At 39.8% G+C, this 16974-nt stretch overlaps 1 protein-coding gene across 1 annotated transcript in view; it reads right to left on the bottom strand.

The window, feature by feature from the left end:
• Positions 1-288: 288 nt before the first annotated feature.
• mtnr1bb (melatonin receptor 1Bb) overlaps positions 289-16974 on the bottom strand; it is a 54308-nt gene continuing 37622 nt past the window's right edge. Inside the window, exon 2 of the mRNA XM_052026558.1 lies at positions 289-1136. Coding sequence (XP_051882518.1) covers positions 289-1136 — 848 coding nt within the window. The remainder of the gene's footprint in view (positions 1137-16974) is intronic.

The raw sequence follows: 16974 nt of genomic DNA, 5'->3' as shown, positions 1-16974 counted from the left end.
TTGTGGGAAAGATTGAATGACTGATAAATGGAATTTTTCCTTTATACATGGAGACATATTCAGCTGAGATTTCAAACTGCAGTAGTTAATTGCCATTCCATGCTTAACTCCACCAGCTGTAAGAACCTTCATTCATCATTTCAGTAAACAGCAGTACAAGCATAACTGTTTCATAGTGCTTTCAACAAAAAAAGTGAAAGAACACATTTTTTTTCAACAAGAAGGTAGAACTTCTAACATGTAATCTGCAACCGCAGTTCTTTGATTTTGCAAAGTGATTGGTTTAACTTAATCATTATTATTTATTGCAGGTGATGGTTTAGTCTTCAGTGCCTCAGTTCCTCCTCTTGATGTATCTTGAAACAAAAGGCGTGGTGTCCTCAAGGACATTATGATTCTTTTATATTCTCTTCTGAAGTTTTGGTTCATCAGTCCGTATATAATTGCATTAAGGCAACTGTTAAAGTAGGCCATGAAGTAACTGAGGACAAATAACCATTCTGGAATTTTTGGTGCAATCTTCTGTGGATTAATAGCCACGGCAAGGCCAATGAAGTTTAAGGGTGCCCAGCAAAATGCAAATAACACAAATACTACAAACATAGTCAGAAAGTTTCTGAAGTCACTCTGCTTCAGTTTTGGTCGTATATCCGTTTTGACACGCTTTCTTACTTGGATAACCAAAATCCAGATTTGCAGGTAACAGAATGACACAACTGTGATAGGAACTAGGAAGTGAACAATTACCACAGCAATGGTATATGAAGAACTAACTGTCTGAGCAAACGTACAGGAATAGACTCGGGCATCATATTGTAAGGATCCAACAAAGAAATTTGGTACAATTGCAAACACAGTTAATGTCCAGATCAGAAACACAAAGATCATTGTGTTTCGAAAGCTGTATAATTTGTCATAAGTCAGACTGTGACAGATGTAGCAATATCTGTTTATTGCAATTGCTGTGATGTTGAAAATTGACCCTATTACACTTAGACCCATCAAAAAGCCACTCAATTTACAGTGAATGTCACCTAGGAACCATCCATTGTGAAAAATTGCAAAGAGCACTAGTGGATATGGATACACAGCCACGACAAGGTCAGCAAATGCCAAGCTTACAACAAACACATTACCTGCAAAAGAATAAGAGAAATATCCATTAGATTAAATTCAAGCATCATTTATCCCTAATAAACTGACATTCTATGGTAACTTTAAAATGAAAAATATACTAACTACTCCTTCAACTCTGCATTTTGCATGATTGCATGTTACTTGTTCTGAATGACTGCCATATGTGTAGACTTAGCTACAATTTACAACTCCAGCAGCAATTATGAAACGAGAGGAGAAATGTCCAAGAATGGGTTAATAACACAAATTAGTAACCCATAAACTGTAATTCTCCCTCTGTAGCAAATCGAAAGAGAGAAAAAGATTTTGTTCAATACAGGCACATTTTTGAAGCCTCAATTAAGATTATCATCTGTGCCACAATGATGATGGAACCCTGAACAAAACACAGTCTGACACTGGAAAAATAGGTGCCTTCAGAATGTAGAAACTGCATTAAGAGATGGAATCATCTCACCTATGCCTAACAATAGCTTAACGTTACATTGTATTTAAATGGACATTTAAATCAGTAGTTAGTAGCTCAGGAAAATTATAAAATGTAGTAAATTGAACTGAGGTTTGATCTGACCAGGAAAGTATGAATTCCAAAATTGTATCCATGATACAGCTTGATTTGTAAGTATTTACCTTAATTGATAATAAGTTCTTGAATATGTGAAAATTCTGTATACTGTCTTACTATCATTCAATTAATTCACCCAAAGCTAGCTAACAAGTAGAAACATTTGAAAATTATTAGACATATGTTTAACAAATGCAATGTTATCTTTAATTATTTATCTAAATAAACCACAATTGCTCCTTGTCTTTTTGTACAATGTGTTTGGATGTCTTTGATATAACAACAACTGAATAAACAGGTCTTGGAATATTTGGGGTTTACTTGGGCTTTTTACTTCTTACAATGAATTCATTCCTTGAATATTGGTTTCATAGGTTTATAAATCAAACCAGGAAATAAATGTATTAAAATCCCTTCAAACATTCACTATCCAGGGCTCTACAACCTGTGTGTCAGTGGTTAGAAAATTGCATGCGGCACAATGTCACATTTTCAATATGAGCTCTCAAGCAGGTGAGTTTTCGTCAGGTGCAGCCAAGACATTCATTCTTTAACATCCTAGGGTACACTAGGGTACATTTCATAGAGTTTGCTCCCAGAATTATGTGCAGGAATATTGACAAAGGAATCAACAATAAAGATCAGTGACCAGATTTCCAATGCCCTTGATTTTTCAACCATTATTAAATGAGTGGCAGAAAAAGTAGGACTGCCGTGAATCAGGCACCAAATCATCACACTGACTCTGGTGTCTGATTCTCTACATTGTTCTGTTGTTAAGCAAAGTTCTGTACTAGGAGTGAATTGTCTAAACATTGGACCCTTTTATATATTTCCAAATAGCACTCACAAACATTGAAACTTCTGATTCAAACTGCGGCAGTTAGCACCTTAGCAGAGATTAACTGCTAGACTGGCTGGCCAAGTAACGAATTAACATATAAAATATTACACAAATGCTAGTAATATAGGAACATCAAGGGGACTATACTTCAGAGTGTCTGCAGTAAAAGAGAAAAAAGTTAAACACATAACTGATATAACAGATTCAGTGTGAGCCTGAGGACATTTTACATTGCATACATCTACAGACAAAGTGAATACAACTATTCTATGGAGAACTCTGCAAGAGACAAAGCAAATAGGGCTAAGAATTCAGACTTGCTTGATAGCACAAAATAAAATAAATGGAAGCTTCAATGTGATTTACCCCGCCTCTGAACAGGGCAGTAAGCTGAGTTTGCATGACTTCAATCTCAGCTTCCCCTGCAGCATTCAGAATTCTAGGGGAAGGTGCAACCACATATTACATCATTGTAGGGTCCACATGTGTAGACTGAGATGGGCTTCATTGCTAGAAAGCATGGACTCTAATCTCTGCACACTGCAATGTTGGTGTTGGTCTCCTCCATGCTCTTTGATGTTAAGCACGTGATCTCAGGCAGGCTTCCCAATGTACCATGCATTTCACTGTGCCAAATGATTACTCTTCTTCTGTAGTCTGGTACATAAAAGCCAGATTCTTCTGCAAAACTCACATGCTATGTTTCACTCTAGTACAGTAAGACTGGCAGTGGCTGTGTCTCCTGTCCTTGCTGACAAAATCATCCTTGACCCCAATGCACTGACTAAGAAGAAGATATATTCACGATTGCTCACCATATGAACATGCCAACACTATTCTAATCTCATGCAATGTCGATATCATGTTTATAAATGTGAAATGAAATGATGATGAACTTTTTCTTGGCGTTCCACCAGTGCTTGGCCGGGTTGTATTTCTTGGGTACTTGGAGGAAAAAAGGAATAGAGATAAGTATGGAGACACAAGAAACTGCAGAATCTGGAGCAAAAAACAAGATGCTGGAGGAAATCAGTGATTCAGGAAGCATCTGTGGAGGGAAATGGACAGTTGACGTTTCAGGTCGCGATCCTTCATCTGATACAGAGTTTCGACCCAAATCATCAACAGTTCCTTTCCCCCCACTGATGTTGCTCATCCAACTGAGTTCCTCCAGAAGATTGTTTATTGATCCAGATTCCAGCATCTGCAGTCCCTTGTGTCTCTAGTGTAAATGGATGTTTGATGGTTAGGTCTAACTTAGTGGGCTCACAGGCCTGTTCTATTCTGCATGTCTCTGTATGACTTAGTGGGGACACCCATCCTATACTGTGTATGATGTTAGTGTAAATTTGATGGCAGGCAAATGAAAATGGAAAGAAAAGACCCTAACCCTGTTTAACAATTAAATCAGCTTAACCCTGGCTAATTCAATTAAGCAGGCCCCAAAATAGATGCCCTGTGTCCTTGCCTGAAACAAATGGGCACTTTATTAAAATATTTAGATTGGGGTCCTAGACTGCATTGAGAGCCACTTTGGAATTTTGGTTGTCAAGCACAAACTCAGCCCAATGTACCTGAGAGATGAGGGCACAGAATAATCTACTATTTAATTTCACTTTGCTTCAGTGAATCTGCAGTGAAGGATGGAAAGTAATTGATGGGGGAAGGCACATTAAGGAAAAAATATTTTATTTTAATTATTATTTTAATTAATTTATCAAAGTAATAGATTTAGTTTGAAAAGAACATCAAAAGTAGATTAAACTCATTTTGCTGTGGAGAAAAGTGTGGTTTTACACTTAGGGAAGAGGAACAAGGAGAAGGAGGATACTAAGGAGAATACTAAATGGTAAAACCAAAATAATGGAAGAAAAGTGGGGAGACATACGAAGTTCTCGGACAACTCATTAGAAGTTGAAGCATAACCTAATAAAGGCGTAAAAGAATTCTGTAATGATTTACCTTAAAACAGAGCACAGAGAACAGCTTTACTGTCCCCTCCCCCATTTCACCTCACCCCTCCATCAACTATTGAGTGTTAACAGACATCCTGAATATACTAGGATTTGCGCATAAAACACTTTATTTACCATTCCTTTTTGGGCCGCATTTTCAAAACTGTACATGGGAGTACAATCCACCAAAAATATAATTTTTTTTGATTGATTTCAGTCCACACTCTCACATTACCAGTGATTCACTACTGCTAAAAAAATCAGCTCACATCAGCAGCAGTAACGTGATCAATAAATCTTAGAATTAAGTGACTCAGTGGACATGCTTCACACAAAGGGTAAATTACCTTTTTTCAGTTATATATATATATTGAATCCAGTGTGTGCTTTGTCCCTAATACTTGAATCAGTTTGTATGCACCGAAGTTCTGCACCACAATGAAATCTCAGTTTCTTAGAATTACAACTGCTGAACAGTTAAAACTTACCAGTTAAATGCACAGACTCCTAAAGAAAACTATGAAGCATGTGTGAAAACTACCAATAATGAACATTTATAAATGAGACCTTCAAAAGGAAAGATGAGACGCAAGAGATTTCAGATGCTGGAACCTGGAGCAATAAGCAGTCTGCTGAAGGAACTCAGTGGATTGAGCAGCATCAGGACTGATGCAGGGTTTTCAACCCAAATCGCCAACAATTCCTTTCCCTCCACAGAAGCTGCTCGACCCACTGAGTTCCTGCAACAGATTGTCTGTTCCTTCAAAAAGAAAGCTGAATCATTGCAATTATTTCAAATCTTTTCTGAATAGTTGAATATTGTCTGGAAATTGGTTTGTATGTTCCTGTTTCTTTCTGTGCCACTTGATTAAATATCAATTTAACGCTGTGGGCAACCATTTCCAGGACAAATGACACCAATCACACAACTGGACTAGGCTCCTCCAATTGGATTCACATTTCTTACATGCCCGCGTTATTTGACACATGCATCAAACAATGCCAGTTGTTGTGCAGTGCAATTTTTCCACCATTGTCAATGCAAATTGGAACCCAGAGCTTACAAAATAACCATCACGTAATAGTCACAGCAAAAGCTGGTCTCCACTGCGTTCTCCATTCAGACAGAATTGAAAGGGCCACTCAGCAATCAATAGGAGACTTCAAGAGCAGCCGCAAACATCACAGAAGATGGCTTGTATACCTTAAAAGTACTGACAGTTTGCTAAACCTAATATCCAGTGCTTTTTGGACATGTAACCACCTCATTAACTAATAGCGGTATATTGCTGACAACATTTTCTGAAGAGACCTTCAAGCTAGGCATCGCAGGCAACTGAGGCAAGGAAGAGGACCCCGGGGAGGAGGTACAGAAATGCAAACATGTGAAGACCCTATCCACAGAGAGCTTTCATATCTTGCCCTGACCTCTCTGGTGAGCAACACATCCACAGGCTGCAGTTATTCACAGCAGTCATCAGTGAGATATGTGACATTCTGTGAGAGGATCTCCCACCACAAACATGCCGGGACAGCTCTCACTGCACCAGTTAAGGTCACGGTAATTGCCAATTTCTTAGTCTCAGGATCGTTTCTGGTGACTGCTGCCACACATCAGTTTGCTGCTTACCACAGTAATAAAGGAAAAGCAGTTCACATGCTTTGATTCAATGATGAGCAAGTGACATAGTATGCACATAGATTTGCTAACTTTGCAAGCTTCCCAGAGTCTAGGCTGCACTCATGTGAGCTCTGCTGACAAACCCCAAATCCTCATGAATAGAAAGGACATTATTTCAAGCAAAGAATAGAAATCGATCAATATCAAGATCAAAGTAGTCATCTGAATTCATTACAAACCTGTACTTTAAACTGTATATCTTTATGCATGACAGATGGTCCTGCCTGGGACAATCCTTGTTATGTGGTTGAAACTCTAAGATCACTATGCCTTAGTAGTAGACGTTGGAGGATCATATGAAGCTACAGGATAAATCTTTCCTTTGCAATATATGTTCAAAACAATACTTACAAGTAAATTGAAAATATAAACAAAGAAATTAAAATTTTAACATCAATACTATGCCGAATATTTTTCTTTTGAACTTCCTAGCTGACATTCCCTTGTGACTACCATGTAGGTTAGCTTTGATATCCTATTGTTACAATTGGGTGCTCTACTGGGGCTGCTGGTAGGCTCCTCCCTTTCCCTAGTAGGCTCTGCAGGTAGATGGCCACAGGGAACCTTCATAGGATCAGCTCTAGACTGACACTCTTTGCCTATTGAAGGCGCTGCCTGGGACGGCTGGCTGTGAATCATATGTGAGCATGGAACCCGAGAGCCAGTGGTGTGAGGAAAATGTGAGCGTTGTGAGGAGAACACAGCGATGTTTGACTTCACCAGACCAGTGGACCTTTCAGGGAGCTGGGTAGACAGTGATGTTCCAATCTGCTGTGACCAGACTGCATTATCATCATTTCAAGCAGCTGATAGACCCTGACTCACAGGTGTCCGCATCCTGCTTTCCCCAGTATGTTCAGAATCAGCTCTTAGAAAATGCTGGAAATACTCAACATGCTATGCCACATCTGTGGGAAGAGAAAACAGGGTTAACATTTCAGGTCGATGACCCTTCATCAGAACTGGGAAGGAGAAAAAGGAAATTTGGTAAGTTGCATGGAGGGGAGAGGAGGAGAGGGGGATGTCTCTAAGAGGTTAAAACCAGGGTGACTGTAGGGATAAACTGTAAATTTCTTCCCAGTTCCGACAAAGGGTCTTTGACCTGAAACTTTAACTGTTTCTCTTCCCACAGATGTGGCATGACCTGCAGAGGGTTTTCAGCACTTTCTGTTTTTATTTTAGATTTCTAGCATCTTTTTTGATTTTCGCTCAGCTCAGCTAGGTGGCCTCATTTTTTTCTAGTGGCCTTTGTTTAAAGTGAGGAGATAAAAATTAGAGTCAATGACAATTTACAGCATCAGAGATTTACAGTCTTGATCTGAGTGTATGTATCAGTGGATCTATGAATGTCTCAGTTAGTGGCTGCTTACTACTTAACAGTGGTCACCTTTATAAATCAAGTGACATTTTTTTCCCATCTGCATTGCGTCCATTGGAGTGTTACCTTGGAGAATGGGACATCATCCACTTCTTGACAAGCTCTACAAATGGCTGCTATAGCAGGTCTCCTTGCACAGAAGACATTCTTCCTAGCATAAATTTTGCTGACCAATATTTTCATTTTCTCTCGTTCTCCACAGCGGCTTCCCTCTTGTCCTATTGCTGCTGTCTGGTTGTTTTGGGAAGTGTGCCTTTAAGGGCTGAAGCTCTGCTGTCACTTTACAACACATTGCTGGCAGATGAATGGAATTAAAAATGCATCAATTGGGACCCTTGCTGGGTGCCAAATAAGGAAGGATTGATGCTAAAAACATCTCGATCGTTTCAGAGGGACCCAATACATGTTGCTCATGCTGCATAATGCAATTGCAACAAATTAATTGCTAGGTATATAAACATATGTAAAATAACATTTTATTTTTGAAAAATAATTCTTCAAACATTTGATAAGCCAGTGCTCTTTGAGTAACCCAAGGCTCTCCCAGTTTCTGTTGCTCTTCTGTCTTCATATCTACCATTCTCTTTATTTAGCTCTCCTTGTTATTTTTAGCATTATACTGAGGGAGTATTTCCACAGAGATGAGATGTTAAACCAAAACTTAATGCCTTCTTAGGCATAAAATATATTCTTAGATATTTGACATTCTCAGATTCATGGCAATATTTTTCCCTCAATCAACATTACTAAACAAAGCTGGTAATTTATCTTATTGTTGTTTGTGAGATCTTGCTATGCATTACAGAGTGAAAGCACTTCAAAAGATTTAGTTGGCTGCATTTGGAATGTCCTGAGATTATGAAAGATGCTATATATAGGCAGATATTTGTTTTATTAATATTTCTGTTTTTAAGTTTCAGTCAAATTTAGTTAACCTTATTTCAATTTAATTCATCCATGTAATTATAATCTCAATTTGAACAAAAATAATTTATTTTTTGGTTTCTGAGTTATTCTACCAAACTCTGAGATGAATAATTCTTAGGCTAATTATCAGTATGCTTTTATGCTAGAAATCCAAAAAGCTGATGTTCATGTTAGTTAATTATTTACTTTCCTGGAAAGTAAGCTAGACTTCAAACTAAATATGGAACAAGAGACAATATACTAGGTCACACAAAGGCTGAAAAGTATTATTTTGACAGCACTTCTTCCTCTGCTACAGAAATGCAGTTTTAATACACAACTTTTTATACACTGAGTGAAGATAAATAACTTGCTGATGGAACAGCCCAAAAATAGGTTGTTTTTGGTTGTTGGAGTTCCTAAAATATTCCAAAGACAATGCTGATTACTAAGTTGTACCTACAATATTGAAGGAATGATATTTAGGATCTTTGAAAATCTATTAAATCTGAATCCAGTCAGTTCTTTACCTGCAGCTCTGTAACATTTTTTCTCTCTTAGGTATCTATCCAATTCCCTCTGAAAGTGATGATTGAACCTCCCTCCATGACCCTGTCAAGCAGTGGTCCAGATCAAGATTACTCATTACTTCTCACTTCACCACCAGTTCTTTTGATAGTGGTCACCTTAAATTTGTGTTCTCTTGTTTGTGGCCCTTCTACCAGTTGCAACAGTTTCTTATTACTCACTTTGTCCAGACTGTTAATGTTTTGAACTCTGCCATCAAATCATTTCTCAAACTTCTCAATAGCCTTCCTTTAAAGCAGTGACCAGAACTGAATGCAATGCTCTAGTGTAATCAAACTGGTACTTTGTAGTGGTTCAACATTGACGTCTTTGCCTATGAAGCACAGAATCCCCTGTGCTTTATTAACTATTAGTTTCCCATCACATGCAGGTCTCTGTTCCTGCACCTTCTTTAGAATTGTACCCTTTATATTGTATATACTTTCCTCATTCCTCTTCTATTCCTAGGCTACCTCCTGATATGAGATGGTTGTCTTATCACAAGCGTCCAACAAAATTAGATCTATAGTCTTTCAAGTTTAGAAGAATGAGGGGTGATCTTATTGAAACATATAAGATATTTAGGGGGCATGACAGGATAACTGTCAAGATGTTTCCATTAGTGGGAGAATCTCGAATGAGGGGATATATTTACTGGATTAGGGGGCAGCCATTTAAAACTGAGATGTGTTAGGAACCTCTCGCAGGGAGCAGTGAATCTCTGGAATTCTCTACCTTGTGGTGTTGTGGAGGATAAATCATTGGGGGTAGTTAACGAGGAAGTAGATGAATTTTTGAAAGATTAGCGAATTAAGGCTATTGGGAACTGGCACAAAAGAGATGAGGCTTGAGTCACATCAGCCATGATCATATTGAATGGCTGGGCAGGTTTAAGGGGCTGAGATGCCTCCACCTGCTCCTATTTTGAGGCATCTGATAGGGTGATTGACTGCTGCAAATTACCCCAGGTGTAGGTGGGTAATAGGAGAACCAGCAGGCATCTGAGAAAGAATAGGTTACAGGCCAACAAATGGGGGAATGGGATTGATGGGATTGCTCTAAGAGGCAGCAGAGACTCAATGGCCCAAATGGCATACTTCAATGTGTAAGTAAATGGAAGAAAACGTTGTGAACGCATTTGACGAAGCTTGCTGGGACACATGACCGAAGCATGAGTTTCAGCAGGCCAGGAAAAGGGAGTCATGAGTTCAGTGTCAGCTGTTCAGGCCACAAAAAGTCCAAGAACATTTGGAGATGATTATTGGGCACAAGAGTATTCATTGCTTTGCTATCTCGAAAATTGGGAGCTAAGGATAAAGTTGGGGGGGGGCACGGGGGGGGGGGGGTTCTCCAGAGATGTCTTGAAGATGTGGTCCTGCTAAAAGTCAAGACCTCCTTTCCTGGTCTACATGTACAGTGCTGAGAAAACATGGAGGGCTAGGAGGTTGTCTGTAGTGGTCAGTTATCCACTGGTGATACTCAGGGTATGACTGCATCACCATCTGTGAAATGTCAGTCTGTGTCTTTGTTTCAAAATGTGTACAAAATCAGTGTATGCTAATGATCTGAGGGACTGTTGTCAGAGCTTCCTGCTTGCATGGAGAAACCTCTGGAATGTGGAACAACAAATCCGCTGACAGAGCTTTGTGGGTCAAGCAGCGTCTATGGGAGGGAAGGAATTGTTGACTTTTGGGGTCGAAACCCTACATCAGGACTGGTGTCCAACTCCAATCTCCCAGTCTGCAGAATATTTCTAACACTTGCCTTTGAGTTCTGATGCAGGGTTTCAACCCAAAATGTCAACAATTCCTTTCTTCCCATAGATGCTGCTCGACCTGTTGAGTTCCTCCAACAGAAGTATTTGTTATTCCTGCTTGCATGCTCATATCCATTGAATAAAGACTTGCTATATCTGTACCTTTGGACTGCAGATGGTGAATAATCCACAACAGAGTAGAAAGGGGTAATATCCATGGAACGCCTGCAAAAGAAATTTCCATTGCTGTTCTAAGAAAGATCTTCAGACTCACTGAACCATGACAGTTATTCAGGATAAGAAGTAAGGGTGATCAGTGGTTGGAATTCCATGTTCAAAGTGAAAATCTTTAACCTTTCCATTATATTTTTCCCATCATTTTTCTATTGCACTGGGAATGTGGGAGTTGAAACTTATTGTCAGCCCCTGTTTTGGTGAAATCCATTCGCTGATTTGTTCTCTGTCGCTTGACAGTTGAGTCCTGAGCACACCTTTTCCCATCACTGGCTGGATACTTCTGTGCAGACACCAGTGGATTAAGTTGAAGCCATGAGGAGCTTGAGCAATTACGTTGGAATTCTTTGGTAAGAGGACAAAGCTGATGAAAACTCTGACAAAAACCCAAGTGGGAGAATATGTGTGTCACACACCTGAAATGTTTAAAGGAATCTGCTGCCACCTTAAGGCATTTAAGGCATTCTGTCACAATAAGTCTTTTCTCCCTTCTTGCCCTGACTTCCTAAGAGATTTGAACTCAGATTACACAGAGGATGGCCCCACAAATTACAGTAGGTTCAGTGGTTAAATTCACCACCAGACAGATATCTTTCCCCAGTGGAGTTATTGAAACATCAATGACCTGGTGGATTTTCAGATCTGTGCTTGTTAATTTTAAGAGAATACCTGAACTGATTTATCTGAACTACCTCTGAAAAAAGAATGACTTTCTGTGTAGAAGTCAAAGATAAATTAATATATTTGAGAAAATTAGAAAATTGTTGTTATTTTGTAGAACACAACATGTCTACCTTTACTAACTGTACCAGGTATCACAGCTAGGGGCAGAAATGAAGCTCAGTTAAAATAACCTGTCCGTTTACAGTAGCATCTGGTCAATTTTTGAAAATTTTAGTTGCAAAGCAACCACTGCATACACAGAATTATTTTTCTGTTGTAATAAGAAATGTTGAAATTAACCTTGGCAGACCATTTATCATCAGACAACAGTTAAATTTCACAGTCTTCATGGAAAGTAAGAATCTTCATACCTTACAGTAAAATAAGCAAGTAAACTGTCTCGGTTCTATTTTGCTTCCTAGACCATGCTTGGAACAAAAGTCCTCTTTCACTTTCAATATAATCTTTTGATCATTCTGCCTCTCATCCAATGGAGTTATCAGCAACTCCAATGAGTCTGTAATTCTTGATGTCCCACAGGAATTGATTTGGAAATTACCATGAAAAACAGGAAATGTAACCGCACCAGTCCTTCAGTGCTAAAAGCGTACTGAACCATTCAGTTTTTGAACCAACCAGCAAAACCCTAATCACAGTTTAGCAACATGATGATCACTTTGCACGAAAATGGACTTTGTTTTATTTTTGTTCTAATTGTGTTCTTTCCAGTAAAGATTGTGTATAATTTATGTTTAATTTAAATGTATGTTTTTCTTATGAATGCTGCTTATATAATGCTATGTGCCTGTGATGCTGCTGCAAGTAAGTTTTTCATTGCATCTGTGCATATATGTATCTGTGCATATGACAATAAACTCGACTTTTTTGAAACTTTGAAACTGCTGATGGGTCTAGTGGATGTGTGCCCTTTTAGCACAGGGACCTGACAGCAGTTTTATTTTATTTATGCATTTTTCGGGATCTGGGCATTACTGGCAAATCCTGCATTTATTATCCATTCCTAATTGCCTTGAGAGCCTGGTGATGAGCCATCATTTTTAACTACTACAGTCCTTCTGGTGAAAGGACTTTCACAGTGCTGCTGGGCAGGGAGTTCCAGCATCCAGACCCAGCATTGATTAAGGCTGGATGATACATTTCCAAATCAGGATGATGAGTGACTTGGAGGGGAATCTGCAGATGGTGGTGTTCCCATGAACCTACTGTCATTGTCTTTGGAAATCACAGGATTGGGAGGTGCTGTCGGAGTAGCCTAGGCAAGTAACTGCTTTGTTCTGTGTAGACATGGTAGCACATTCTCTGCTGCTGGTGAAGCAAGTGCATATTAAGGATGGTTTATGGGATGTCACTCTAATGGGCTGCTTTGTCCTGGATGGTCTCAAACCTCTTGAGAGTTGTTGAAGCTGTGCTCATTCAGGCAAGTGAAGAAAATTCAATCACACTCCTGACTGGTTCCTAGTAAGTGATGGACAGGCCTTGGGGTATCAGGAGGTGGGTCACACACCCAGCTTCTGACCTGAACTTGTAGCTACAATATTCATCTGGTCGGTCCACTTGAGTTTTGGGTCATTGGTGGCCCACAAGATGTTGCTGATGTGGGACGTGGTGATGGTGATGCCATTAAATGTCCAGAGTAGATGGTTAGACTCTGTCCCATTGGAGACAGTCATTGCTTGGCACTTTTGTAGTGCGGATGTTACTTGCTACTTATTGTCCCCTGCCTGAATGTTGTCCTTCTCACAAAACCATGATTGCCATGATTGACAGAATTGTTCTTGCAGGTATAAATACAAACAAAGCCCTTTCTTTCACTAGATCTGCCATTGTGAAGTCAGCAAAGAAAATCGGACATAGTATGGTTACTATGTAAGGGATGGGGAGATTGGGTGGGGAGCAATGGGGGAAAGAAGATCAGTGCCGGTATACGAAGGATCAGGTCTGGAGTTACTGGGCAAGAGGGGAGGAAGGGCCTTTGGGGAAATGAAGGGCGGGTGTCCAAATCACAGTCGAGCTGGGGTCTTTAGGGGTGGGAGTGTTGGAGTCACAGTTGAGATGAGGGCAGGGCACCAAGATCATCAGCTGGGTGGCAGTTAGGTGTCAGACAATACCAAGCAAAATAGTCATGGTATCATCGAGGGATACAGCACAGAAACAGTCCCTTCGGCCTTTTGAGTAAGTGCCAATCATCAACTATCCCATGTAGCGGTTAGCATAATGCTTTTACAGTACCAGCGACCCGGGTTCAAATCCGGCCACTGCCTGTAAGGAATTTGTACGTTCTCCCCGTGTCTGCGTGGGTTTCCTCCGGGTGCTCCGGTTTCCTCCCACATTCCAAAGACGTACGGGTTAGGAAGTTGTGGGCGTGCTATGTTGGCGCCGGAAGCGTGGTGACACTTGCGGGCTGCCCCCGGAACATTCTCCGCAAAAGATGCATTTCACTGTGTGTTTCGATATGTGACTAATTAAGATATCTTATCTAATCCTACGCTAATCTCATTTTAAAAATTCTCCCCATATTTTCATTAAGTCCCCCCGATTCTACCACCTGCCTGCACATTAGGGGCAATTTATGGTGGCCAATTAATCTACCAATCCACATATCTTCACGATGTGGGAGCACACGGAGGAAACCCATGTGATCACATGGAGGCTGTGCAAACTCCATACAGACAGGATGCAAGGTCAGGATTGAGCCTGGGTCTCTGGCACTGTGAGATAGGGCACTACCAGCTGTGCCAACCATACATAACGTGGTCATCCAACTACTAGAAGAGTGACTCGGCTACAGTAGCAGGTAACTACTGCTGAAGTTGGCAATTCAACACTCTGGTTGAGTGGCCCACGCAATTCTCAGCCCTTGCTTGCACAGCTGAATCTTGCACTCAGCACTGACTGACATGACTGCACATGCCCAGCCACCTACATGCATACACATAGAGCATACACCACAAAGTTTAATAAATGTGCAATCCATGGACCTGGACCTAGTCACAGAGAAACAAAAATGTTGTGCTGTGCAAAACAAATTCCCTCTCTGCTTGGTAACTTCACAGTGGAATTTGATCTGAATATGCAAAGGCCCATGGCACATTTTGTTAGAAGCACAACAGGTTGTCCTTTCCAATGCTCCACAGAGCAATAATGTTCTCATTAAAGCTAAGTCACTTTTCTTGATTAATAGAACATTAGCTGACATTATGAAAGGATGTGTTTTGAAGAACAAGTTTTTCCCTTGGATACAATACAAATGTTAGACTCAGAAATGTTTCCAAAATTGTGCCCTATTGGCAAATTGTGCCGATCAATCTGTTCCCAGTTAATAGTTATAATTAACAATTGTGGCCCAAAATCATGCCAAAGTCTCTCTGAGTATGAGTAATAACGTTTAACATCATTTGACCATCATTCATACATATCAGGCATTAATATCTTCAGTTGAGGATATTTTCAAACTTTTAATACAACCTTTTGTAGACAATCGGGAGAGAAAGAAAGAGTTAAGTACAAGAATTTGAAACGGAGACCTTCATGAAGTGGGACTGTGTGAAGTGGGATCACGCTGACATTTGCACATCTCATTAGTGCTAGTGTGGGAGCACAGCTGAGATAGCTTTTCAGCTGAGATGGCTTTACAGCCCTGTGAGCATCCCACTGTTCCTGGACATAGAAGATAACAGATAAGGATATTCTGCTGTGCATAACCATGGGGTACTGTGTACCAGTGACAATCTGGTAAATTGTACAAGCCTAAACTCTGATAATTGCAGACCATGTGGCTAAAGAAATTTGGCATGTCCCCTTTGACACTCACCAACTTTTATCGATGCACCATAGAAAGCATCCTATCTGGAAACATCATGGCTTGGTATGGCAACTGCTCTGCCTGGGACCGCAAGAAACTGCAGAGAGTTGTGGACATAGTCCAGCACCTCACAGAAACCAGCCTACCCTCTATGGACTCTGTCTGTACCTCTCACTGCCTTGGTGAAGCATCCAGTATAATCCACCCACCTGGGTCACTCTTTCTTCTCCCCTCTCCCATCAGGCAGAAGATACAGGAGCCTGAAGGCACATTCCACCAGGCTCGAGGACAGCTTCTACCCCACTGTGATAAGACTATTGAACAGTTTCCTTATATGATGTGATGGAATCCTGACCTCACAATCTACCTTGTTATGACTTTGCTACTTGCACTTTCTCTGTAGCTGTCACACTTTACTCTGTATTCTGTTATTGTTTTTACCTTGTACTACCTCAATGCACTGTGTAATGAATTGATCGGTACGAGTGGTACGCAAGACAGGTTTTTCACTGTACTTCGGTACAAGTGACAATAATAAACCAATACCAATACCAATACCAATGTCATTAAGGTGATTATGGCAGCCAGCATGAATTTGGAAGTATTAAAGGAAAGTACAAATAAGGAAAGTAATGTACAATTGGCCATAAAACCAAAGCAATGACTGGAAGGTATGCAAAGAAATACAGTATATAAAAGATGTGTCACAAGATTACTAGCCGCAAGAACTCTGGAGATGAACAATTGAAGAAGAATCCTCGAGTCCCTGACTTGGAGAAGAGCTCACTGCATCAAAGCTCAGCCAGGTTCATCTAGAACGGGTAAAATCTAAATATGTTATGGATTTTGAAACTCATGAAATGAACTAAAGAGTTGTATAGCTAAAGAGTTAATGAGTCTTGTTTGAAACCTCGAAGTGAGTCTTTGAGTTGTTTGAAGTAATCGCAATTAATAAAGAAGTATAATGATTAGGCATTGTCTGGTGAGCTTTATTGTGTTCTTATTTAATTGGCAACACTACTGCCTTTAAACACTAACTACAAGGACATAGAAAACATGGAACAGGTCTCTGTGTGGATAATCTTTACAAACCGCCCAAAGAACTGTAATTAAACATCAGAATAAGATTCATGCTGAGCTGAAAATCAAGCTGCAATGTGAGAGACAGTTTTCTTGCAATAAGATGTTGACTTCATCATTCCTGAAGACAGTCACCGTATTTAAAGCCCTTTTATAAGTGTTATAATAGATGTATTATGTAACAGTCTTTTGAAATAATCTGAAAGATCAATAATTTAATTTGGTTCAACTATTCTTTGTGTAATTTCCATGAATACTTCTGTATGTGTGTGTATATACACACACATACGTGTGTATATATATATATATATATATATATATATATATATATATATATATATATATATATATGTATATCTACAGGTGTTTAAGTAAGATGACAAGC

The sequence above is a fragment of the Pristis pectinata genome, chromosome 11, assembly GCF_009764475.1.
Source record: "Pristis pectinata isolate sPriPec2 chromosome 11, sPriPec2.1.pri, whole genome shotgun sequence".
In the NCBI taxonomy this organism is placed as follows: domain Eukaryota; kingdom Metazoa; phylum Chordata; class Chondrichthyes; order Rhinopristiformes; family Pristidae; genus Pristis; species Pristis pectinata.
Note: the sequence above shows the minus strand (reverse complement) of the source record. Positions and strands in the feature narration are given on the sequence as shown.